Here is a 25,928-nt window from a genome sequence, read left to right as displayed (position 1 = left end):
CCAAACTCCAAGTAAGTAAGATGATGCAGGCATACGTATAAAGATGCAGAAACATTTTGAAGAGAAACCCAGTTACAGAAGATGCTTCCTTTAACAGGTATGATTGAAATCATCTTGCCATCTTCAACCGTTTTTCTTTCTACTTGATGACCTTAAAAAGCAGAGCCCCAAGCATGTATTTTATCTAAGTGATATCATATGTAGTGCAGCTAGGCTTAACAAAAATCAACAGTTACTCCCCTCCCACTTTTGAATCTTGATCTTGTAGAAGATTTGTTTTCGACTCCTTTGGTTGTTTCTCTTGTATTTGTCTCCATATGTCCATATGCTACTATCTTGATTTTTTAGTTTTCATTTTATTGTCTCCCTACTATGGAAGATGCTGACTTAACACCCAGCCCCAACACATAGATTGCACGTGAATGTGCATGTAGACATACATACACTTCTCTAATTCTTCCAGTAGGATTGTATCATAATTTTTGTCCAATTAATATTCAGTGTTTATGCCATCATGACTGTACACATGATGTCACAATTGATCTAGATAGGGTACTAAAAGAACATGTCTCTTTTTCCACGTATGTTGTTTTTCCTGGAATTAATAATTCTTTGCTTTGCCATAAACTTGGTTTTCTATATATTTATTATGAATCCACCCTCAAACTCTAGCAGAGCTGTACATATTCTTTCTGTACAGTCAAACACATCTAACAGTCCATCAATTATTTCTTTTTTCTTGGAGATACTTCTGGAGTCTTCCATCTTTCTGCTCTAATCTGGACTGGATGATCTATAGACCAGTTGATCTGAACAACTTCTTCATAACTTTGAGAAATCCTTTTAACTTTCCTGTGTTCGAGTACCTGTTACCTGGATTTGGAATCATCCTCTTTCTTGTTTCTTCCTTGTTTGGCTAGTGTACATCCTCCAGAAGCTTCCTTGAAAGGGTACACAGGAAGTAAATTTTTTTTGAGATTTCTCCATGTCCAAAATAAGGTTTGTTTTACCAAAATAGGGTTTCATTTATAGCTTGGGTCGTTTTATGTTCATCTTGAATAAAACTCATCTTCCTCATGATTTTGACAGTGTTGCTTTGTTTTCTTCTGACAAGTAGTACTGCCACGGGGAATCCAGAAGCCATTCTGAGCCTTAATCCTTTTTCTGCACTGTGTTTTTACTCATAAGTGCTTTAAAATTTGTGCTAATGTTCCTTTACGTAGGTTTTCTCCCTTTATCTTTCTTCTTTTTTCTTTTGGTTAGGTAGTTGGTGTTTTTAATTAAAAAACTCCTGTTCTTTAATTCTCAGAAACATTCTTTTATTTTTTTGGTAATGGCTTCCCTTTATTTCCTTTTTGAGACTTCAACATTTGAATGTTGAATCTTTTAAATGAATTCTCTTATGTCATGATTATTTTTTTCATTTGTTTTACTTTCTAAATATTTCCTCAACTTTCTCTTACATCTCGTTTATTAAAATATTTCTATCTCACTTATCCTTTTAATTGCTAGGAGCTCCTTCTGACAACATTAGTATTCTTTTTTTAAAATGTTTTTTAACGTTTTTATTTATTATTGAGAGACAGAGAGACACAGAGCGTGAGCAGGCGACAGGTAGAGAGAGGGGGAGACATAGAATCTGAAGTAGGCTCCAAGCTCTGAGCTGTCAGCACAGAGCCCGACGCAGGGCTTGAACTCACCAACCGTGAGATCATGACCTGAGCCGAAGTCGGTCGCTTAACCAACTGAGCCACCCAGGCACCCCTGACGACATTAATATTCTTGAAGTCATCTTCTGCTTGTGTTTTGTTTCTGTGTTCTCCGAGTTCTTCTGTTCTGTTTGGCGAGACCTTAAGAATGTGGTGCTGCCTTGCTGTTTGGAAGCTTAGGAAGTGTGGCAAGGTTTGCTGACTGGTGGCCTTACTGTAAAGCTGGTAGACATGGTTATTTGGTGGGAAGACATCCAAATGAGTGTCAGTGTGTTGTTACCTTTTGGCCAGTTTCACCAGAGAAGATTCCTCCAGTTTTCTGCCTGGAGATGAACATTAAGCTTCTGAAGTCTGAGTGCCCAGCAGGGATAGAGGCCCAGGGGCTCCCCATTCAGCCTGCAGGCTTTCACTTTATAGCTACTTGCTCAGTCCTCAGCTGTGTCTGGTGTCCCTGAGTTCATCCTCTATAGAAAGTGACACTCTTATCTTCTGTGCAGAGGGACTGGAATTTAAAAAAAGGGTCTTACAACTATTTCACCTGATTTGATTTTCAACCCCACCTCTGGAGTCTCTGGACCCTCCATTTTCAGGGCCTTTCTCATGTTGGGTAGAGTGACAGCTTTGTTTCTGTTGGCATCGGCCCCATCCCCACGCCTTGTGGGCTTTTGTTTCATTTTTTCTGCTTTGGTAAGTCAATTATGACTTGGCCATCATCTACTTTTTACTTTCATAACACTGATGACATTTGTTTTCCTCATTTTACACTCAAAAACTTAGTTGGATATTTGGAGTTGGAGGAAGTGGAGCTCAAACGAACGTGTTCTGTGTTCATACTTAACCAGATGCCAGGCCACACAACAGTTCTGTGCTGCTACTGCTGTCCTTTAGTGAGTCAGGTTAGCAACAGTGGAAGGGCATGTATCCACTGACCTGGCACAATTTTCTGGTTTTTGAAAGGGGAGAGGGTGGAGTAAGAGAAGAGAAAAGGAGAGAAAGGAAAGGAAAGTGGAGTATGATAAAGAAATACGAGAGGAGAATGAAAACATGAGAAGAGTTACCTATCACTAAATAGTGATAGGTGAATGGACAAATCAGCAGGAAGATGTCTCCATCTTCTTCATGCCTAGGCCTAACCCCCACTCTCATTTCATTCTTATTGAACTGACAAGGAATTGTAGTGCTTCCATGAATGGCCTACAGACCCCAAGCACCTGACTAAGGCTCTAATACTTTTGTAAAATACTCAGTGTTTTGTTTTGTTTTGTTTTGTTTTGTTTTTTTGGCTTAGCATCTCTCTCTCTCTTTTTTTTTTTTAATATGAAATTCATCGTCAAATTGGTTTCCATGCAACACCCGGTGCTCATCCCAACAGGTGCCCTCCTCAATACCCATCACCCACCCTCTCCTCCCTCCCACCCCCATCAACCCTCAGTTTGTTCTCAGTTTTTAGGAGTTTCTTATGGTTTGGCTCCCTCCCTCTCCAACTTTTTTTTTTTTTTTTCTGCTTCCCCTCCCCCATGGTCTTCTGTTAAGTTTCTCCGGATCCACATAAGAGTGAAAACATATGGTATCTGTCTTTCTCTGTGTGACTTATTTCACTTAGCTAACACTCTCCAGTTCCATCCATGTTAAGTTACCCAGTCATGCCCTGACTCATGACGCCAGGCTTCGTAGTTTTTATTTGAACAAGTTTTGTGTATCCTCTAGTCTTTCTCTCGTAGGCTTTTAACAAAGTGATTTATTGTATTTTACATGATATTCTATTCCTGTATTGGAACTTACATAATTCACAGTACTCAGGAGAGGCAGTGTATGTGGTATATTCATAGAAACACAAAATGTCAAAATTCAAAGGAATCTTGAGATCATCCTGTTGAGCACCTTTTTTTTTACGAATGAGGAAACTGATAGCCAGAGGGGCTAAGTGACTGCCCAGGGTCAACTACAGAGGGAATGTAGGCATGGTCCAATATAGGGATGGGAAAACTATATCACGTCATGAGTGAACTTGTTATTATGACAGAATCAGGTCTTCTGTCATACTGTTCATATGTCAGGACTTTCTGTTCACAAGTCAAACTGCTTTTCATTTTATAGATTTCACACGCTATATATGGTTGAAAAATAATGCATTTGTAAGGAGCATGAGTTTTAGCTGGGAGTCATTGCCTGAACAGAAATTGTAGAAATTATACCACAGAAATTTATGAGAGAACAAATTGTTATCCTTTTGTCATTTATGGTTCTGATTGGTTTTCATTTTTGTGCTTGGAAGATGTTGGGACTATTGAAGGCTTAATGTTCTTTTCTAAGCACCCCCATAGATAAATGATATAATTTAATGCAAAATGTTATAACATCCCTGCCAAATTTTCTTTATAAGACTGAGGATATAGAAGTTTTTTAGTTTCAGTGAAAGACTGTTAGTGAATCCTTAAATGATATAACTTTGCCCTGGCTTGTACATTTTCATAGTTTGCAATAATAAGAATAAAATGTTTAGAAAACTATTCTCACAAGTTCTGACATGTTTTGACATTGAAGTAAATAATGCCGTGTATTTAGCAATTTGTTTAGTTTTGATTAAAATTTATTGAACCCAGCTGAAATCCTTTGTTCTTAGGATTGAGGCTTTGCTATTTCCCCTTCAAGGGGCCATTTTAATTGTTACTTATTTATTTTTTGCTGTATTCTTTCCACCCCAAGATGAGTTGTATGTTTCTTATTGTGGAAAAGTGAAATTAAATCCCCTTTTGTACATAAATATGGGGTGTTTATCACATCATATTTAAATTATTAATGACAATCACATTTTCATGGGAAATACCAAACTTTTCTGCTGATAGGTAGTGTTCATTAGAAATAGATTTTACTGGTTTCTGGGGAGCTAAATCAATCATAAGCTCACTTCTGAAATGTTTTCTGACTTGCTGATCCCGGTGTGTATCGATGTGTTCTACAGCTACTCTTTACACTTCTCTGACCGTCTATTCCCATGGTCACTTGAAGGAGCCAGTGAATCTTATTCAGAGTTACTAGATTCCATTCTCTTGGTCCTGTGTCCCGAGGTTACCCTGTATTTATTTATATGTATATTATATATATTTTTATATAATTTATATATATAATTATATATAATATATAATATACGTTTATATATAATATATTTATATATATTATAGATTATATACTTATATTTAAATATTTACATTTTATAAATATATATTATATATTTAATATTTATATATTATATATATTTATATAATTATATAAATATATATACACACACCCTGCATTTCTCAAATCAAATTGTAATTTTTGTTTTTATATTGTGTTATTTACTGTAAGTATGTTAAGACCAGGGACCATGTCTTATTCATTTTTGTAACTCCAGATTCCAACAGATCACTCAGTATGTAGTAAGGGCTCAGTTAATTCTCTGTGAATGACAGCAGGCATGGCTGGGTTTGTGGGGAATAGATGCATGAAGGACACTTTTTTGAGAGGGTGTTAATGAATGAAATTTCTGCCTGACCTAAACCAGACCAAATTCTAAATTACTCAGTCCTGATAGTATCAAACATTGGAATTTTCATTTTGATTATACTACCTTACCTATTGATGCTGTGTTTAGTTATATATATTGAGATTTAATGACCAAGAAGACAATTATTGAGAGACAATCGCAAAGTACAGTAAGTATACTTAGCTATTAGAATTAGGTTTATGAGGTCTTCACTCAAGCTTCCTAGCTGTGTGATCTTAGGGACAGTTCCTTCAATATAAAAAGAAGTTTCTAATGTTTACCTTATTCAATAGCACTGGGATATTATGAGGGTGAAATGAAATATTAAAACATGGTGAACTAGTGTTCAGTGAGTCATTATTATTATTTTCTATACTAAAATGGATTTTTTGGGGCACCTGGGTGACTCAGTCAGTTAAGCATCTGACTCTTGATTTTGGTTCAGGTTATGATCTCATGGTTCCTGAGTTTGAGCCCCACATAGAGCTCTGTGCTGACAGCATGGAGCCTGCTTGGGATTCTGTCTCTCCCTCTCTCTGCCCCTCTCCCACTTGTGTGTACACGTGCATGTGCACTCTCTCTCTCAAAATAAATAAACTTAAAAAATAAATAAAATGTATTTTTCATTAAGGAAAAAGTAATAATTGATTTCATTTGTGTATGGGGGAATCTTGCATTGCAAGTTACTAATTGTCCTCTATTTTAGGAAAATCTAGTCCAAAATTTAACAAAAGTGCTTTAAGCTTTTACAACTCAATAGCAAAAAAACCCAAATAACCCAATTTAAAGTCAAATAACTTGAATAGATATTCCTCCCAAGAAAACATACAAATGGCTACTGAGTATATGAAAAGATGCTCAACATCACTGATTATCAGAAAAATGCAAATCACTACTACAATGAAATATTAATTCACACCTGTTAGCATGGCAATTATCACAAAACAAAACAAAAAAACAAACAAACAACAAAGTATAGCAAATGTTGGCAAGGATTTGGAGAAATTGGGAACTTTTACATTGTTAGTGGGAATGTAAAGTGGTACAGCCATTATTAAAAACTGTGTGTAGCTTCCTCAAAAATATTAAAACTAGAACTACCATATAATTGAGGAGTGTCATTTCTGGGTATTTATCCAAGAGTTGAAATTAGGATCTCAGAAAGATGTCTGTCCCATGTTCATTGCAGCATTATTCACAATAGCCAAGGTATGGAAACAACCTGAATGCTTATTGACAGATAAGTGAATCATCAAAATGTGTAATATACATGCAGTGGAATGTTATTCAGTCTTAAAACAGAAGGAAATTCTACTGTTTGTGACAACAGGGACTAACCTGGAGAATATCATGTTCAATGAAATAAGCCAGTCTCCGAAGGACAAATCCTATATGATTCTGCTTAAACGGAGTGTCTAAAATAGTCAAACTTGTAGAAGCAGAGAGTGGAATGGTGATTTCCAGGGGCTGGGTAGAAGAAGAAATAGGGAATTGTTCAATGGGCATAAAGTTTCAGTTATAAAAGATGAATACATTTTAGAGACCTGCTACACAATATCGTGCCTATAGTTAACAACACAGTATTGTGCACTTAAAACTTTGTTGAGACAGTAGATCTCATGTTACTTAAGTGTTCTAACTACAAAAAAAGGTGTGTGGGGGGGAACAAAAGGAAACATTTGAAGATAATGGATAAGTATTATTATCCTGATTTTGGTGATAGTATCACAGTTATATACTTATGTCTAGACTTATCAAATTGTGTGCATTAAACATATACAGTTCTTCTGTATACTGTGTATCAACTATACTCCAGTGATGTTGTTAAACTTTTTAAAAGAGAGTCCTTTAAAAAATTAAAATGTAAATGGCTTGCTATCAAGAACATGCATATTCCTTCTCCTCTCTTTGTAGTCCTATTTGAATCCAGGAGGTTAAATATATACCTATATTTTTAACCTTTTTATAACTCAAACACATAGATCAAATCCTGCTCTGGAAAATAATCTTCTATTACCTAGAGAAACAATACAAGTTCTTGCATTTGCTTAAAGAGTGAGTTTCTAAATGCTTTTGGTGCTTATTTTTGTTCTCAGAAGGCCATTTCTTAGTTTAGTCACTACTGTACATTGGTTGTGGTAAAACTCTTGCTCTGAGGAGTTATTTAGCTAAAATAATGACAATAGAACTTTCAGTTCCTTCTTCCTTAAATAGAGAATGTTATCCCCCTTTGAATATTTGTTGAAAGTGATGCTTTGGGTAAAGACCACTGATTAAAAGCCAATACCAGGGATGCCTGGGTGGCTCAGTCAGTTAAGTGTCTGACTCTTGGTTTTGGCTCAGATCATGATTTCGTGGTTTCATGAGTTTGAAACTCGTGCACTGGCAGCTTGGACCCTGCCTGGGATTCTCTCTCTGCCCCTCCTCTACTCGTGCTGTCTCTATCTCTCAAAATAAATAAATAAACTTAAAAAAAAAAAGCCAATACATAATACAATTCAAGTATGCTAATAAGTAGAATAGGATATTACTTGGGTACTTGATAGAAGAATGCTCATGGTTTGCAAGTTCTGATAGCTGCTCTTGAGATACTTTTGAGAGTGTACTATTGGCAGAAGCTATTTGGAAATGACTTTATGCTATATACACATATAGATGCAGAGATGTTTTGCACATGATGGTATTTTTAATAAATATGATTATCTCTTTATTAGATCACTCCACTACCTTATGAAATAGGAGCTTCTTGTTCACTCACTTATTCAATCACGCATCCAATGAATGCCCACACATTTCAGACCCTAGAGATATAATGAAATGTAAGCTCTGTGAAGTCAGGGGCCTTCTCTGTCTTGTTTACTACTGTGTACTCTATGTGTAAAAAGCATCTGACAAGTAACAAGTGTTCAATAAATATTTGTTGGATAATTGAAGAAGAGTGGATACCACTGATGTTCCTCCTCCCCCCTCAGTAATTAAATTTAATAGCTGTAATTCTGTAATGAATTCCTAATCTATAACTGAATGACTAGTTTCTAATTTAACTGTAATGGGCTTAATTCACAGTCCAACACTATTTTTTTTCCTAGTCCAGAATGGGTGAGAAATTTAAACAGTGCTCACTTTGATTCCAGTAATTTTGGCCTAAATGTTTTTCCAGGAAATGGCCTGGAAAATATGAAATTCTCTTCTCTCATAGAGTCTGTTCGTATTGTACCTTTGAGCATTTACAGGGAGGTAGTTTTATCTTTTGAAGCCTTCTTGTCATATTGTTGGCCCCAATATCTGGTCATCTACTTTAAAAAGCAAAAACAAACAGATAAAACAAAACAAAAATGTCCAAACACTCCAAAAACAGTACTAAGAAAATAATCCAAAGAAATACAAATGTGTACAACTCATTAGTAAAACTTATTTAAAACTAGTCAAGTCCTCCTTCTTCAACTGTTTCTAACCCTACATTTGCTTTTTTGACCTGACAGAAAATCCTTTTTTTGCCTAGCTCCAGAGATCCTTCCAGCCTGGAGGGTGTGCTCTCTGGTCTCCCCGGGTTCTTCTCCTGTTCTCTCTCTTCTTCCCTTCCCCCTCACCCCCCATGTCATTTCTCTGCTAACTGCCTCTACTTCCTGGTTCCCTCTTCTTTCTTTTTTCTTTCTTTCTTTCTTTCTTTCTTTCTTTCTTTCTTTCTTTCTTTCTTTCTTTCTTTTCTTTCTTTCTTTCTTTCTTTCTTTCTTTCTTTCTTTCTTTCTTTCTTTCTTTCTTTCTTTCTTTCTTTCTTTCTTTCTTTCTTTCTTTCTTTCTTTCTTTCTTTCTTTCTCTGAATGTTTCCCACATACTGTACCTATATTGCCTTAGATATTTACAGCTTTTAGGAGTAGGAAAAGAACACATAAGAAGTTTAGGTCTAGCTTGGGATGGGCATGAGTTTCCTTTCTGACTGTAAGACTTTCTACAGTTCACAGCCCATCAACTAGAATCTCAGGTAAGAGTTATTCTGTGTACATTTGGGGAGTGAAGTTTGAGGTGTTTTGGAATAATGTTATAGGTAAATATTGCTTGATGAAAATGAGTTACCATTTCTGTTTGGGGTTTGTCAATTTTGATTTAAAAAATATAAAACTGATGTGTTTTCTGTGACAAAAATTAATCTGTTGAGTGCTTATTAAATTCCTTATTTACTCATAGTAATGCATTTGGAAGATAGTAGCATCCCCACGATGTTCAGGTGAGGGACAGAGGCACAGAAATGTTACATAACTTACCCAGAATCACTAGTCAGTAAGAGATGTGCCAGCATTTAGAGCCAGGAAATCTAGCCCCAGAGAAGAGATTCATAACCACTGTACACTGTGTTCCTTTGAGCAAATATTGGGATCTGTGATGAGTCGTGGCTGAGTTAGAAAGCCAAGTATGTATGGTTACTGACCGTGTGAGACTCTCTCAGCCCAGTCCTCCTGAGCATCAGTGTCTCTCTGAGATACCAGAGACAGGCAGGAGGTGGGCAGGAGATGGCTATCTGTGCCAGTCTTTTTCAGAGTGGCTTGTCCCTGTTGCTAACCTCGATGGGACACGTAGGAAGTAGTATTTGGCTCATGCCTTTTTTGTACCAGAAGTTTCATTCCCTTATTTCATTGCTTCTCAGAGTCCCTTTAAGAGTCTACATGGCATTTGATATAGGAAAAAGGATAAAATGTTTTACAGAGAGAAAGAGAAGGAGAAAAAGATAGAATGAGCACAGATTTAAGTACAGTTTTGCTGTTTTAATCCATGTTGTTAAAAATAACACTTTTTCTTTACTGTGATATGTGAGATAAATCTTCTCTTTCCCAAAGTGCACTTTAAGCTGACAAACGTACACACTCGGATCATACTGTGCACTTTTCTGCGAAGTCCCAGTTGTGCACCACATATGGAGGTGAAAATATTGTTACAAAAAGTGTGATTACACTTATTTGAACCTCAGAACAAATTTTGGTCAACTATCACTAAAGGACCAATTACATTAGACCAAGTTGCTATTTTACTTATATCTCCAGAAAGATGGAAAGAAATGATACCAAGGGTAATTAGGGTGGAGACTTGTGATAGTATGATTTATAATAAATATGTATTTGGTTTTTCTCCTATTTTGGGGACAGAACTCCTAAGAATCATGGAATCTTCTAAGTGATGAAAGTAATAGAGGTGTCTTTCATTATGTCAATGAGGTAACTCTGGGAAAGCCCTTAGGTCACCTGAGGACTGGGGCTGGTTTCTGGGAGAACTAACAGTGTGATTAGTGGGTTGGAACTTTTAGTCACATTCCCCCACCTCCAGGAAAGAGAGAGGGGCTGGAGATAGAATTCAGTCACCAATGGCCAATGACTTAACCAATCAGGCCTATGTAATGAAGCCTCCAGAAAAACCCAAAAGGACAGGATTTGGAGAGCTTCTGGGTTGGTGAACACCTGCAGATTGGGGGAGAGTGGCACAGTCAGAGAGGGCACGGAAGCTTCGTGCTCTTTTTCCATATCTTGCCCTATGCATCTCCTTCATCTGGCTATAGTCTTATAAAACTGGTGATCTAGGAAGTGCAATGATTCTCTGAGTTCTGTAAATTGCTCAAGCAAATTAACTGAACCCAAGGAGGGGTCTTAGGAACCTCTGATTTATAGCCAGTTGGTCTGAAGTAGAAGTAACAATCCAGATTGTGACTGGTGCCTAGAGCGAGGTGGGAGAGCAGTCTTAGAGGACTGGATCTACACCTGTGGGATCTGATGCTGTCTCTGGGTAGATAGCATCAGAATTGGGTTGAACTGTCAGATAACCAGCTGGTTTCCAGAGAATGGATTCCAGAGATTGGAGACTCCTCCCCTCTCAGGAATTGAAACTGGGATCTGGACACTTTGGGGAGTTTATGTGTTTTTATTGTCTTTAAGGAAAAAACAAAAATTGGTTATTTGGTTTTGTTCATTGCCATTATCTGGAGGCACATTCATAAGAAATAATTATGTAATAGTTTACTATGTCACATTTTTATTTGACCCAAAATGGTCAATTACAGGCAATTTTTTATGCTCAATCAAAAATTTTGACCAGTCAATTTTTACCAAGAGTCTAGTCATTCTCTCTGACAGTTAATAAAATGGTAATTTTGTTGATTTGTTTATGCGCCAAACTGAAGTCTGTCATGCAGATCTAACAGGTTAGACAACCAGAGACTTGACCTAATTTGCTTAGAACTTAACTTGACAGAAATTGTGAACCAACCAACACTGGTAATAATCATGTTGTTTAGAAGAAATCACATTTTATATTCTATACACAGCTTTGTAAGTAATTTCATTCCTAATAATTTAATCCTCCTCGATTTTCATCACAGTTGGAACTTAGTGCTGTGACATTGTTTCTTGTTTTATTTTTCTCCTTCCACATTATTAATAGAGATTTTGTTCTTAAAAATAAGCAACAACTGAAAATGTGATACTTTATCCTTTCAGATTGCTTTCACAAAACTTCTCTATTGAAATACCAGGGAGTTTTATGATCCTGGTTCTGTTGTCTAAGTTGGCCTATAATTCCAGTTTTGTGCTATTTATATAGATTGCCTTTGTGCAGTACATTTCTTTGTGCAATGCAGTCCCTTTGAAGAGGAGTTTTGAAATTAAACAATAACATTTATTAATTATTTGACATATACTATTATTTTAGAGATGCAATATCTTCATTTCTCTGTAAATTTTAATTTGTATAAATGGTGAATGCCCCTTCAAATCCCCACTTAGCAAAGGCCTGCTGACCTTGCCATTGGGAGAGCTATACTGGCCCTTGAAGATTGCCTGGCTGTAGAGAGCTGCCCTGCCTAATTTTCTAGCCCTACCCCTACCTCCACACTTCAGGATGGGGCCCACATTCAACGACTGATTCATGTGAAAGTATAATGCCTTGGCCTTCCTGCTCTAATTTAAAACAACCCTGGGAGCCATTCTAGCCTCGGAACTCCCTGTGATGTTGGGAGCGGGCCATCGCCAGCTGGACTTCTCTGCTCAGTGCTGTTTCCTTGTTGGGCCCTCCATAGAGTGGAGGCCAAGAGCAAATATGCATTTCAAGCTCCTTCTAAGGGTCTGCTTCCTGGGGAACCCAACCTGTGAAAACACTGTCTCAGACACTTTAGATTCCAGCCTCTCAACAATCTATAGGCAAATGTTAAGTGAAAATGTGGTTGTTTCCATAGCAACCTTTGCTTCTTAATAGTTGCTACCACTAATAGTTACATAGTTTTTACTACTGTGTTATTCTTTTAAAGAGTTAAACTCTAATTTTCAACCCAGGTCTTCAAAATACTTATAGACTCTCTTTGAAAAGAGACTTGGATCAATAGGGTGGGAACTGGGGGTTTGAAAAGGAAAATGTGAGTAACTTTTCCCATTCTCTCACGTTGAAATTGCCCCAGTCACATTGTGTTGACCAATAATAGGTGAAAGGTGAAATGTAGCCATCTTATCTATTGGCATAGACAAATGGACAAGTATCATTTCTCAGAATTTAGGATATCTGATAATATTATACAAAGAGTGGAAAGGATTCAAGAATGTGATTTGTTGACAATCCCATATTTTAAGTCTGAATATCAACTGTCTCCACTGTCAGGTTCAGTGATGGTGCTTATCTGGTCATGATGATGAGGATTATTAACAACACTAATAATGTACCACATCTGTATAGACCCTTGTTAGATTGCCTTTTTAAATTTGGTTCTCTTGATATCTCTGGGAGATGGTTTTTATGAACCTTATTACAGAAATGAGGGAACTGAGAGATGAGAGCTTTGTCTCAGGTCACACAGAATCCACTCTTAGGCCTTCTGATGCTAAGTCTGTTTTCTTCCTCACTCCAATATCTTCCTGCATTGGTGAATCAACTCATGAATGTACCTTTCATCTCTCAGACCTGAGACATCAAGCTACTCACCCGTGAAATAAAGAGATAAAACTTATGAAATGGAATTATTTACAAACTTGCCCTTGAATCAAGGAGAGCAAATTATTGTGCCACCCTACAGATGAATACACTAAAGTTAACATGGTATTCTAATTCTTGGAACCCTCATAAAAATGGTTTTGGGAAACAGATCCATTTCAGTGGCAACTTGCTCTGAATTATCATGGTCCACATTTTTAACTTCTTTTATGTCACTTATTTTTAAACATATATTTATATGCATCCTTTTGTTTCCTGACTTGGCTGAGACATGTTTGCAGGCAGAAGATTAAGAAGAAGATTAAGTCAGTTCTAAGAAATCTGTATAGATTCTAAGTATCTTAAGTTCTTTTTTTTTTTTTAATTTTTTTAACGTTTATTATTGAAAGACAGAGAGAGACAGAGCGTGACCAGGGGAGGGGCAGAGAGAGAGGGAGACACAGAATCTGAAGCAGGCTCCAGGCTCTGAGCTGTCAGCACAGAGCCCGATGCGGAGCTCACAAACCACGAGATCATGACCTGAGCCCAAGTCAGATGCTTAACCGACTGAGCCACTCAGGCACCCCAGTATCTTAAGTTCTTAATACTCAATAGAAGTACTGTATTTGTGTAGCTATAAATTGACTTATAAGGGGCAACTGCTGGGTTTCTGGGTTTCTTAATGAGTCTTTAAATTTGCTTTATTTTATTCATCAATCATTTGTATCTACTAAACCATTAAGCAACATGTATAGTTAGTTCTGGATAAGCAAGATGATGGGAAAAGTCTAGACTTGGAGTCAGACAGACCAGGATCTGAACCTGCACTCCAGCCTCTTACTGGCTGTTTACACCCCTCTTTCTCATTGTCCTCGTCAAAAATATGGTGATAATACCAACCTTAGAGTGCTGCCATTAGGACTAGTGAGGTATCAGTGAATAAGACTGAGAAATAACGGTTGTGTATGTTACAAAGTGTATGTAAAGCGTTCAGTTCTACAAATGATCTTCCAATTATTATTAAATAATCAAAAGAAAAAATTACACAGGCAAGGAAATCAAACAGCAAATTCCAGAAAACAACCAATTATAAATTCCTCCATGCAGCATTATTTTCCTATACTTCAGGAAAGTGCTAAGCTTTAGAAATTATTTCATGCAGAACTGGGCACACCTGCAGAACAGGAAAGCTGGTGTCCCTTGAATTGCATGCAGTCAGAATTCTCTCAGGGTAAGATATGGAAAAATAGATGTAATAGACATATTCTTTGATGGAAGGCAACTCCTCTTCCTCCTGCTCATGCCAGGAGTCTAAGTCAAGTCTGAGGGTCTCTTTAAATATTAAAATATTAGATAATGTAGGAAAAGTATTGTAGGTATTATAGGTACAGGTATTGATTGTAGGAAAACATATCTTTAACTAAGCCTGAATGTTTGACTAAATTTCACTGGTATTTGACCAAACTCTCAACAGTATATAATGACTTCTTACGAAATCATAGGCCTGTTTTGAGGGGTACGATAATTACTACTGCCTTTTGATATAACCTATGCAATTGTTTTTCATCATTAGATAATTTTATATTCTTATCTGGCTTTTCTTATGTGTACATCTTGTCGTTCAATTATATTACAAGATGCTGAAGACAGACAATCTTTGAATGTCTGTAGCTCATGAAACATAGTAGACCTTGAGTGCTTATGAATGGATTAACTGTCCGGCTTTTTGACTGATGTGAAGATAGAAAGTGTGAATGAGTTTCAGAGCTAAGAAAATAATCCCAATCTTCTAAATGCAATCACTTGGGAAGTAATACAGTCCACAATTTAATAAAATATCCATAAGGCATCAAACAGCAAAATGCCATGTGGAGCAGTTTCCTTATAAGTATTTGTTCAGCTGAAATAAATTAATTGTGTAGTCCCTCTTTCCAGGAAAACAAATTGACCAGGCTGACAAATACAAGGCAGAGACATAAAAAATATGAAATGAATTTAGACTATGTAAGAATCCAACCTAACTCAGCTTTTTACGAACAAAAAGTTTAATAGATCCTTAGTGAATGAATAAATCAATGAGTTCAGACTAAACTATGTCTGGATTGCCTGTTTGTCTCATCTGAAATAGTCATAATAAAATTTTTTTCAGTCTTCATTTCTTCCGGCTATGGAGTCAGTAGCAATCTCAAATGATACTTAGGGTATGACATGTCTTTAATGGGATGCTTAAGTAATCACAGCAATTTAATTAAAAGGGCAGTCATGTTTTAAAACAGCTATTGTTCCCTAGAGTGTTACAGTTTTGTTTTCATATTCCTACAGCTACCAAATCCTTCCATTCATCACAGTTTTTTGTTTGTTTTTTTATTTTTAAAAACATTATGCAGTCTTCAACTTACCACTAGACTTGTCCTAAAAGTTTTCTCCTCCAAATATGTGGTCACTCCTTTCCATTCACATTTGCTAGTTCCCTCTCCAATGCTAGTGGTTTTTCAGGGCTCCATCATTCACCTTTTCACCTGTTGTTGATTTAAATATTCCCTCTGAGTGACCTGTTCATTCCTGACACTTCAACTACCTACTGCATCAGCATCTGACAAAACTGTAATTACATTTTCCATCTCTCCTTAGTTCCAGACCAACGTCTTCAATTTGATGTTCCATGGGTACTTCAGAGACAGCCTGTCCTGAATCAGAATCATTCTTTTCTCCTCTATGTACCTTCTCACCCTCCTGTATTGCCTGCTTGTTTAATGGTGGCATCACACAAACTGGTCACAAAGGCCAAAACCTTAGTGTCATGCTTAGTGGTTTCCCACAACCTCACTGCTTAGATAAAATCAGTACAGTCTAAATATATACAATTTTTATTTGTAAATCCTCCCTCAATAAAGCTGGAAAAAATAGTTTGAAGCTTCATTGATTCTAACTCAGATTCTAACATCTCTGTCTACTCCTCCTTGGCACCAGTAGCATTGTCTCAGGCATCATTCTCTGTGGCCTCTTCCAGTAACTTCTTAATGGGGCTCAATACCTCCTGTTCTTTCCACTCCGGTTTGTCCTCTGCATAAGTGACCCTCATCCATTTTTCTTCCATGAAAGGCAGTGTTCACAGATGAGACCTATTTCTATGGGCTTCTTAAAAGGTGAAGAAAGAGAAACATTAAGTGAGGTAGTTAATCACTTTAATTATTCATAATCTTTCACAGGACCTGCACAAACTATGCATGACGTGGCCTCTGTCTACCTCTCATCTTTGTCTCACATTTCTCTCTCTCTCTGTCATTCATTAGCTCTGATGGCTCTTTCCTGCCCTTTCACATGCTGTTCTCACCCATTGTGTCTTCTTTCTGACTTCAACAACACTTTAGGGAGACTTTTCCTGAACACTCCTCCATGTAAATTAAATGCCCTTGGTCTTTCTCATAGAACTCACCATAATTTATAATTATCTACTTACTTTTGTTGTTGTTGTTGTTTGCATTTAAGCCTGTTTTACCCACAATGTTTCTACACTCTGAAGGCATAAACTGTGTCTATTATATTCACCATTGCATCCACAGCCCCTGTGCAGTAGGAGCGTGCAATGAATATTTAATGAAACAATGAATCAATCGCCACAACTATTAATGGCATATTAGTAGGCTAGCTATCTACAGGCTCTGTCTGTGGATTATGGGCAATTCCTACTCCTGAAGAGTTTAGTAAGAGCATTGCTGTCATAGGGATAACTTAGACCATGCTCTAACTTATAAGAAATATAACCTTCAGTACTCTAACACTGCTAGCATACATTATTGCTACACATGGTAAGTCTGTCCACAATGGCCATTGTCTGGCTACCAGATATTTCTTCTTTGTTTGGCTACCTGAGGTTTCTTCCCAAGACATAAAACTCATCATGTAATTCTCCTGCTTCTGAATATTCAGTGGGTTCCCATTGTTTTCAAGATAAAGTCCAAATTATTTGGCATGTCTAACAAAGTCATTCTCAAGCTGGGCCTGGCCATTCTTTCCAACCTCAGCCCCAGCCAGTCTTGACCATAGGCCATGATCAAACAAGGTTCTTTCATACTTTTGCCTATACCAGAAATGTCCCACTTTTGTTCCTAGATGGATGTATATTTGCTCTTTAAAATCTCTTAAGCATTTAATTACCTCTTCCTCTGTGTTCCCATTATGTACGTATATCTTCTTAATTGTAAAATTTACCTCATATTCTATGATAATTTATTGGAATGACTATCTCCCAGACTAGATGGTATAACTCCTGCATTAGATTGTGTATCCCCAGTGTCCAGCCCAATACATAACCATATAGTGGAACATAATAATGTTTGGGTGACTGAATGTATTGGCAATTGTTTGGAAGTAAAAATGTCATTACCTACTGAAGCAATGTTATAAATGGTGCTTTCTCATCTGACTCAAAAAAAGCCTATGTAAGCCATAATGCAACTGAACCATATTGCTAATATTCATTTTTCTTCTAATATTAGAATATGTTCACTTTCTACTCTACTGTAATTGAGGAACCCTGACAGGTGGCAGAGGTCATTTCTAAACTTTTCTCTTTGGTTTCTCATTGCCTTAGAAGGAGAGACCAAAGGAAGAACTCTTTTTTTCTTCCTTCCTTCCTTCCTCCCTTCCTTCATTCCTTCCTTCCTTCCTTCCTTCCTTCCTTCCTTCCTTCCTTCCTTCCTCCTCGCCTCACCTCTCCTCGCCTTCCCTGCCCTCCCCTTCCCTCCCCTCCCTTCCCTCCCCTCCCTTCCTGTCCCCTTCCCCTCTTCCTTCCTTCCTTCCTTCCTTCCTTCCTTCCTTCCTTCCTTCCTTCCTTCCTTCCTTCTGTGATAGAGGGATGGGATTGCTGCCATTTTGATTTTCTTGGTGGAGACATAATGTCAACTGAGGGTCTGCATCTTTGGAACTTGCCTGTGTCTCAAATAGTCTTGAAGACTGCTTGTTTCATAACATATCATTTTGCTGATACATAAAACTTTCGCTGTAATACTATGAGCTGTAAAATGAAATTAACTTTAAAACAGGTCTACAAATAGATAAAATAGCAAAAGGATCCTTTTACTTAATAGGTGGTCTCACCTATAAGACATACTCACACTTTTTATTAATCCAGGCACTTGTTTTTCAACTTAACATCAAATGAATCAAAACAGCCATTCTTCTTTGCACTCCTTGACTGTCATTACACATTTTGTACACTTTAGCTTTATTATAGATATCCACAAAAATAATCTTTAAGCTTGGAAAATAAAGCAATAACCCTGATGTATGATTAAATAATTGATGTCATTTATTTGATATATATATTGTAATGCAACAAGCATGATTGCTTTTAGTAGGTGAGAATGAAAGGTTTGAAAAACATATACTGCATTGAATCATTCGTTTTTATAAAATAGCTAACGTCATTAAATTGGTTAATTAAATAAGTGCCATTTCTGAGTCACTCTCTCTTTTTAAAATAGGTGGTGTTTGCATTGCTCAATCACAGAAAATCCCACGTGAACCAAGACCTGGAGAATTTGAAAAAATTATCAAACGCCTGCTAGAAACACCTAATGCTCGGGCAGTGATTATGTTTGCCAATGAAGATGACATCAGGTGCGGATTAATTTTCTTCTTGATGTTGGATCAGATGTGCAATCCACATCCTTTTTTTTTTTTTTAACATATTTCATGTTCAATGTAAAATCTTGTGAGATTTCACAGGAATTGCAGCATTCTCATGCAATTACAGATTGCCTTCTGCTGCACAGAGACACAACAGCCTTCTAGTTCCTAACTCTGAAATGTCTATAAAGTAAAACTTGGGGGCTGAAAGAAATGAGACAAGTAAGGATGATAGACAGAATAATGTGAATGAGGTTAAGGATAAGGCTAACTAGCAGGTGTCAATATGTTTCCTTTAGAAATGATAAGACTCAGGCAGTTAGTGATTGACTAATTGTTTAACACTGACCTACTGAGTGCATATAATTCAATATATCTGGTCTTATAACATTCATAAGTGTAGTGTTTCTTGAGAAATATGGTATGTTTTATTTCTTTTTATTCCTGTAGGAGGATATTGGAAGCAGCAAAAAAATTAAACCAAAGTGGTCATTTTCTCTGGATTGGCTCAGATAGTTGGGGATCCAAAATAGCACCTGTTTATCAGCAGGAGGAGATTGCAGAAGGAGCGGTGACGATTTTGCCCAAAAGGGCATCAATTGATGGTAAGGACAAGCCATAGAAAATTTGTTTCATTCTAATTGAATCAAAACTCCAAGGCAAAACCAGAATATCAGCATATGATGAAATGTACCCATGGTTGATGATTCTGGATAGAATTTATAATTCTGATGGTAGAAATGCCAAGACAGTAACTATTTAACTCAACATATATTTTTCATTAGAAAAGGATACCCATTAGATTTTTTCTTTAAAAAAGGGAGTTATAGTTGGCCTTAGATATTTCTATGATGTTAGCCCTTTCCATGATGTTGCCCTCTAAGCTTGCGCATTTCCATGGCATAGATGATGGTTACAGCATTGTCATGGGGAGAGTATTTGCTTTCTATAAAATGGAGATGTGAGACTGGGCTGACCCTATAGATAAGTAAATGCAACAGCAAAGATATGGAGCTTCCCTGAGAGGAAGTTTGTCTCCAAGATATCATTTCCAATGGTCTTAGGAGTGACTGAAATTCCTACCTTCCCCATTATCTTTTGGAGTAAAACATTAGTTCCAGGTGATCTCTCTTTTATGAGGTGTCACCTGAGCAGGCTAACACATTAGCCCATTACCCATGACTGCATAAGACTACATCAGAGCTGGTTAGTTTATTGGATTAGCTGAAAAATGGAACATCTAGGACAGATACATTTTGAGTCAGGCAGAAGCATAGCAATCTGGAACATTGACTCCTGTTAGGAAAGAGAGAGAAGAATGAGAAAAGTCTGAGTTGGTTCTGAATATATAGGAGAATGTCTCTGGTCACTGTGATATAGAGGAGAGGGGGAGGTTGTGATGATGGCGTTAACAACAGGCCCTCCTGTTATGTTCATCTATACAGCCAGGTGACTCAGTGGTGAAGAGTGAGGGTGATGATATTATCTGTTGATTACCCTTGGCTTTTACCATATGGGAAGACTAATTTCTGGGCTATTGGTTCTTCGGTTCTTCCCCATTTGTTACTACGTTTTGGGTTTTTTTTTTTCATGCAATAATCACAACATATTCATTCAAATGTCTGACATAATAGCCATTCAAAAGCTCTGACAGTATTTGGTTTTGATTTTGAAAGAATATTAAAATCATACCTTTTCTCTCTAACATAGGGTTTGATCGCTACTTTAGAAGCCGAACTCTTGCCAATAATCGAAGAAATGTGTGGTTCGCAGAATTTTGGGAGGAGAATTTTGGATGCAAGTTAGGATCACATGGAAAAAGGAACAGTCATATAAAGAAATGCACAGGTAACCAGTGAAATGTTTCCCTTCGTGCATTTGTTTTATCATTAACTGAAAAATGAAGTTTTTCTATATGGACAATGATCAGAGTATCTCCTATTTCTTCAAGTTTCTTATCAGTTTCTCAGCAGGATTGAGCATACACCAATCATTCAACAAACTTATGTGTATTCATTGGTTCTTACAGTCAACAAGTATTTCTTGATCACATGCAATGTGTCCAACACTGGTGTGTTTGAATTCTATTTAGAAACATTTATTGAGTTTCTACTATGGGCAAAGCACCTTAATAGGCTTGGTGGGATATAGACAAAAAAATCAAGAAATGATAGTGGTCTCCAGGAACTTAACATGTAGTTAAGATGAAGGATCATAATACATTGCTCTAAGACAGCGGTTTTCTTGCACTATTTCAATCCATGTCCCCTGTAATACGATTGTCCCCCATATCCTGCATAGCTCTTGCAGCTATGATTTTTTTTATGCTTTAACTTCTGTATCTTGTGCTTAAAAATAATAGTGATATTAAATGCGCATATTTTGAATGTAAGAATGAAACATTTTTTTAAATTTTTAGATAACATGATTGTGTACATAGAACCACCTATGGAATTTTAAAAATTACTTAGAACTTAGTCAATTTAACCAAACCACAGATACAAGGTCAATATAAAAAACCTTTTTATATATCTATATCTATATCTATATCTATATCTGTATCTATCTAGCTGTCTATAGTTTTTTTTATAGAAACTAATATGTGGAAAATGAAATTTAAATAATACTGTTAATAGCAGGATCAAAAACCATAAAAGATTAGGGATAATTTTAACAAAGATGCATAAATCTTCTGCACTGAATACTACAAAACTTGAATGAGCATTTTATAACTATATATCCCCCCTCACCTATTCCTTGTTCTCATGGTTTGATATATCCTCCTTTCCCTCTGATTATTTCATTTGGCAATAGCTGCTCAGTAGAAGACATAATATGATAAGTGCTCGAGCAGACATAGAATGAGGCTGGGGATGTGAAAAGTAGGCGGCATGCTGTGGAGAGTCTGACTTTAGGTTTCCTGTGTGCCAGGCCCCCTTCCAGGATCTGCGACAGAGATGAGGTCTGTGCTCATGGGGCTTACATTCCAGTGTGAGGAGACAGACACTAAAGAAGTAAACATATAAATGAAGAGATACTTCCAGATGCGGAGATGTGCTTATGGGAAACACAAGGGGGGTAAATGTGAAGGGCTGACCAGGTGGTGTCGGCAGGGAGGGTGGCCATTAGGCTGTGCAGTCAGAGAATGCTTCTCTAAGGTGGTGACATTGAGATGAGACCTGAATGGCAAGATGTTGTCAGCCATGTGAAGATATGATGGCAAGCCATTCCAGGATCTAGGGCAAGGCTCTTGTTCAAGCCATAGTGGGGGATAAAAAATACAGGCGGCTGGAGTGAGTGAGGGAGGATAGTTAGTAAGAGGGAAAGTGGCTGGGGTTGTGTCATGCAAGTTCTTCGAGTTCTTTCCAGAAACCCCAGAGCTGGGGAGTTTGGGTTTTATTCTACCTATAGAATAGAATTATTCGAGGCTTTTTGTCTAGGCTTTTTGTTTTGTATCTGTTGCTCAGATACCTGTTTCAAACAGATTTTTCTGGCAGAAGTATGAGGAGGATTGCAGATCAGGAGAGAGGAAGGTGAAAGATTAGTCAGGGCCCTTCCAGTAGTCCTGGTGATAGGCAGTCACAGCCTAAACAAGGATGTGCAAATCAGGGCAGAACACAGAGGAAAAAAGTCCTGGAGAGTAGTATTTACAACAAGTATATGGTGAGTGACTAACAGTGGGGTGGGGGTAAGCAATGGAGATTCTGAATGTAAAATCTCTACCAGCTAGGACTAGGAAAAAGGTAATGTAATTAGTTCGCAGAGAGGACAATGAATGGTAGGTTGGGAGGGGACAAACTTGAATTTGTTTTTGAGATAGCCCCATGGAACTGCCCAGCAGGTGGCAGCATAAGGTCTGAGACCCCACAGAGAATTCAGCACTAATAATACAGGTTCGTGTGTGGCAGATGGAGACTTGGAAGTTAAAGGCAAGGGCAGGGATGCAGTTGCCAGAACTTTTTGGAGCAGAGCTGAGGGATGATAACTGAAGATTCTAGGAGAGGAATCAGGAAGGGCAGCAGAACACGATGGGTTTGGGGAAGGACATGCCCTCCCAGCATGCAGGAGAAAAGATGGGGTACATGCAGTTTCAGTGCTGCTGAGAGGTATGGCTGAGGAATCAGGAGTGTGACAGACTCAGATCGTGAGGTTCTGAGATAGAGCTGGAATAGAGGAAGGGGAGGAAAGAAGGATTTTTTTAAAAAAGTTTGGCAAGGAAAGAAAGGTATGGTAAAACTCTTCAGAAAGAAAGAAGTGGGGTTACAGATGTTTCGTTTAGGATAGGGCACATTTGAGCATCTTGTCAGATAAAAATAGCAATCAGAAGGAGTAAAAATTAGCTGTGGGATAGGATCTTGACAGAAACTTTAGGAGAGGCATCAAGAGGGAGGTGTTACCTTTAAATAATGTGATTTAGTTAGGGGGAAAAAAAGGTACATGTAAAATCGTATATGAGCAGAGGAGGAAAAATCCCATCATTAAAAGCTAAATTTGGACATAGATATTGTGGAACTTCAGAAGATGTATGACTGTAAGTTCAGGTTGGAAAATTCAAAACTTCACGGAAGAGGTGAGAGTTTGATAAGAAAGATTTAAGAGAGAACATCAAGATGAGGGAGAAGATGGGCCAGCAGCAGGGCAAAGACACAGAGTAGCACAGGCCATGGAGATGTGTACGAAGGACAGTGAAGAGGTCCAGCTTACTGGAAAGAAGGGTGCATGTTAAGGAATAATGGGAAATAAAGAGGGTCCAGTTTATAGAAGGATTTGAAAGGGGAGTTTATGGAGTACCTTCTGTGTGTTCATTCAGGTATATTTTACACTGTGCTTAATTCTGACTTCTGAATGTTACTGTCTGTGTGCAAGCAGTCACATCCTATCATTTAGATCATACTAATGAAAGTCTACCATTCAATGAAGTAATGAAGTGGATGAAGTTCGTTTTATGTATTTATAACTAATAACTAGGAAATTAGTTATAAAGTAATCATAACTTTTTAATAGACTTGTTTTCAGAATAACAAGTTTCTCTAAACTCTTATTAGGGGTTTGAGGGGTACCTGGGTGGCTCAGCCAGTTAAGCGTCCAACTTTGGCTCAGGTCATGATCTCAGTCTGTGGGTTCCAGCCCCACGTCCGTCTCTGTGCTCAGAGCCTGGAGCCTGCTTCGGATTCTGTGTCTCCCTCTCTCTGCCCCTCCCCTGTTCTCTCTCTCTCTCTCTTAAAAATAAATAAACATTAAAAAAATAAAAATAAATAAAAAACAAAGTTGATGTATGTTGACATCCTTTTAGCATCTGTAGATGGTGTATACCTGATGCTTATTTCAGGCATAATACTGACTGAGGTTGTGGTATAGTCCACACTTGATGGCACGTCTGCTTCATATTCCTTTTATTTATTTGGCTAAAATTGTAAAAGTCTGTCAGTAAGACCTATGTCCAGTTCCTTTAAAATGGTGTTTACTCCAAGTGCTAGGGCAAGTGCACCCTTAGGAAACAGGATCAGTAAACAGATTTTCCTGCAAATTCCATTGTGAGTGATACTGAAATAACTTGTCTCTGGGTGGGAAAGAAATAAATTATGCAATGTTCTAAGTTAATTTTCTTGAAGTGGTAACACGTGAATATTTCCAGATGTTGAGAGAAGATGTTTGTGCCCCAAATTACCATCAAAACGCAGTTTTCATCTCTGTTTTGGGGGAGGAAAGATGATCTAACACGTCAGTGGTCAAATTAAGAAGGAAAATCTATGGATATTCACGGAGTAGAGGTGTCCAGGGTTCGAAAATTATTTATATTTCCAATTTGTCCAATCCCATCAAATTCAGAAATGAATGTATACAGATGTCTGTGTTTCAAAATTTGGCCTTTACAGAGTTCGTGTTTAACCATCCACAGTGAGTCAAAAAGTTAGAGAACTGTGTGAAAGAGGATATCTATGAGGGACTTTTTGCTGCATTTAGGGTATCATTTGTGGGTTATATTCTGAGTAAAATTTTACATTAGGCAATGATAATCCGTGAACGTAATTATTCGCTTCCATTGGGGGTGATACTGGCAATGTATTTACATGGATAAAAGAGTGCTTCCCAGCAGGGTAGGGCTTCTGTCTGATCAATTTTCAGGAGATAGAATGTCTTCAAGCAGTGAGGAGCATCCTCTTCCTAAAATTAACTTGGTGCAAACAGTTTTCTGAGATGATTTTCCCCCCTAGAATCTCAGGAAAGCTTTCAGAAAGATGTGATATTACTGTTAACTTTGATATGCTGGCCAGATTCCAAAGTGAAGCGATTCCTACCATCCACTTAGCTATTTATGTGGTTATTATTGCTTCTGAGAGCTGCTGAGTTCGGAAAGCTACTACTACTTAATCCTACTTAAAATTCCCTTTGTCTTTCTCAAGAAGAAAAAAAAGGATTCTTTTGTACTTGTTATCAGTGGTGATGGGTGTTGTTTTATAGACGTTTATCTGACCTCTCTCTCCTTTTCCCCCTCCCTCTCTTCTTCTACTCTCAGCTTTAATGCCTCTTCACTCCTCACAACCCAGATGCCCACAGCCTCCCTGCAAAAATGTGGGTCTTCATCATCTCTGCCTGTCCTTGCACTGGGTTTCACATCCCCGTTACCCCACTCTGGCCTCTGCCTAAGCTCCTCTTCCACCTTCCCCTCCAACACCTCACTTTTTTCTTTTTCCTATCTTCTCTCTGCTTAGTCCCCAATCTGCCTTTTTTGGGTCCGGCAAGAATTTCATGGGCAGTGGGGAGTTTTTCTTTTGAAGTCTTGCTTGACTTTTTTTTATGGCTGTCATCCTGATTTCTCATCTTCATAGTGAGGCCTGACAGTGAATATTGCAGGGACCGGAGTACGTACAGTCGAGCCGCTCCCCAAAGGCAGGCTCCCTCTTGGCTCATACTGTGTTCTGGCCTTCATTTCTTCACTGTGAATTGTGGATAGCTCTCTCTGCCCTTATCAAAACAACATCCGTGACCAGGCCAATAAATCCAGTGGGCTCCATGTAGCATCTTCAAACCTTCTTTTGCCTCACTCACCCCTTCATTCACTTGTTTATTCATTTTGGGTGACCTGTCTTGTGCCAGACGCTGTGCTACAGATACAGAGACAA

General features: G+C 37.7%; 1 protein-coding gene across 1 annotated transcript in view; it reads left to right on the top strand.

Moving 5' to 3' along the window:
* Positions 1-25,928, top strand: part of GRM8 (glutamate metabotropic receptor 8) — a 755,100-nt gene that overhangs the window by 328,452 nt on the left and 400,720 nt on the right. The window contains exons 3-5 of the mRNA XM_042971356.1: positions 18,660-18,795; positions 19,255-19,409; positions 20,515-20,652. Of these exons, the coding sequence (XP_042827290.1) occupies positions 18,660-18,795; positions 19,255-19,409; positions 20,515-20,652 (429 nt within the window). The remainder of the gene's footprint in view (positions 1-18,659; positions 18,796-19,254; positions 19,410-20,514; positions 20,653-25,928) is intronic.

Source organism: Panthera tigris, chromosome A2 (assembly GCF_018350195.1).
Source record: "Panthera tigris isolate Pti1 chromosome A2, P.tigris_Pti1_mat1.1, whole genome shotgun sequence".
Classification (NCBI taxonomy): Eukaryota; Metazoa; Chordata; class Mammalia; order Carnivora; family Felidae; genus Panthera; species Panthera tigris.
This window is presented reverse-complemented; position numbering and strand designations above follow the sequence as displayed.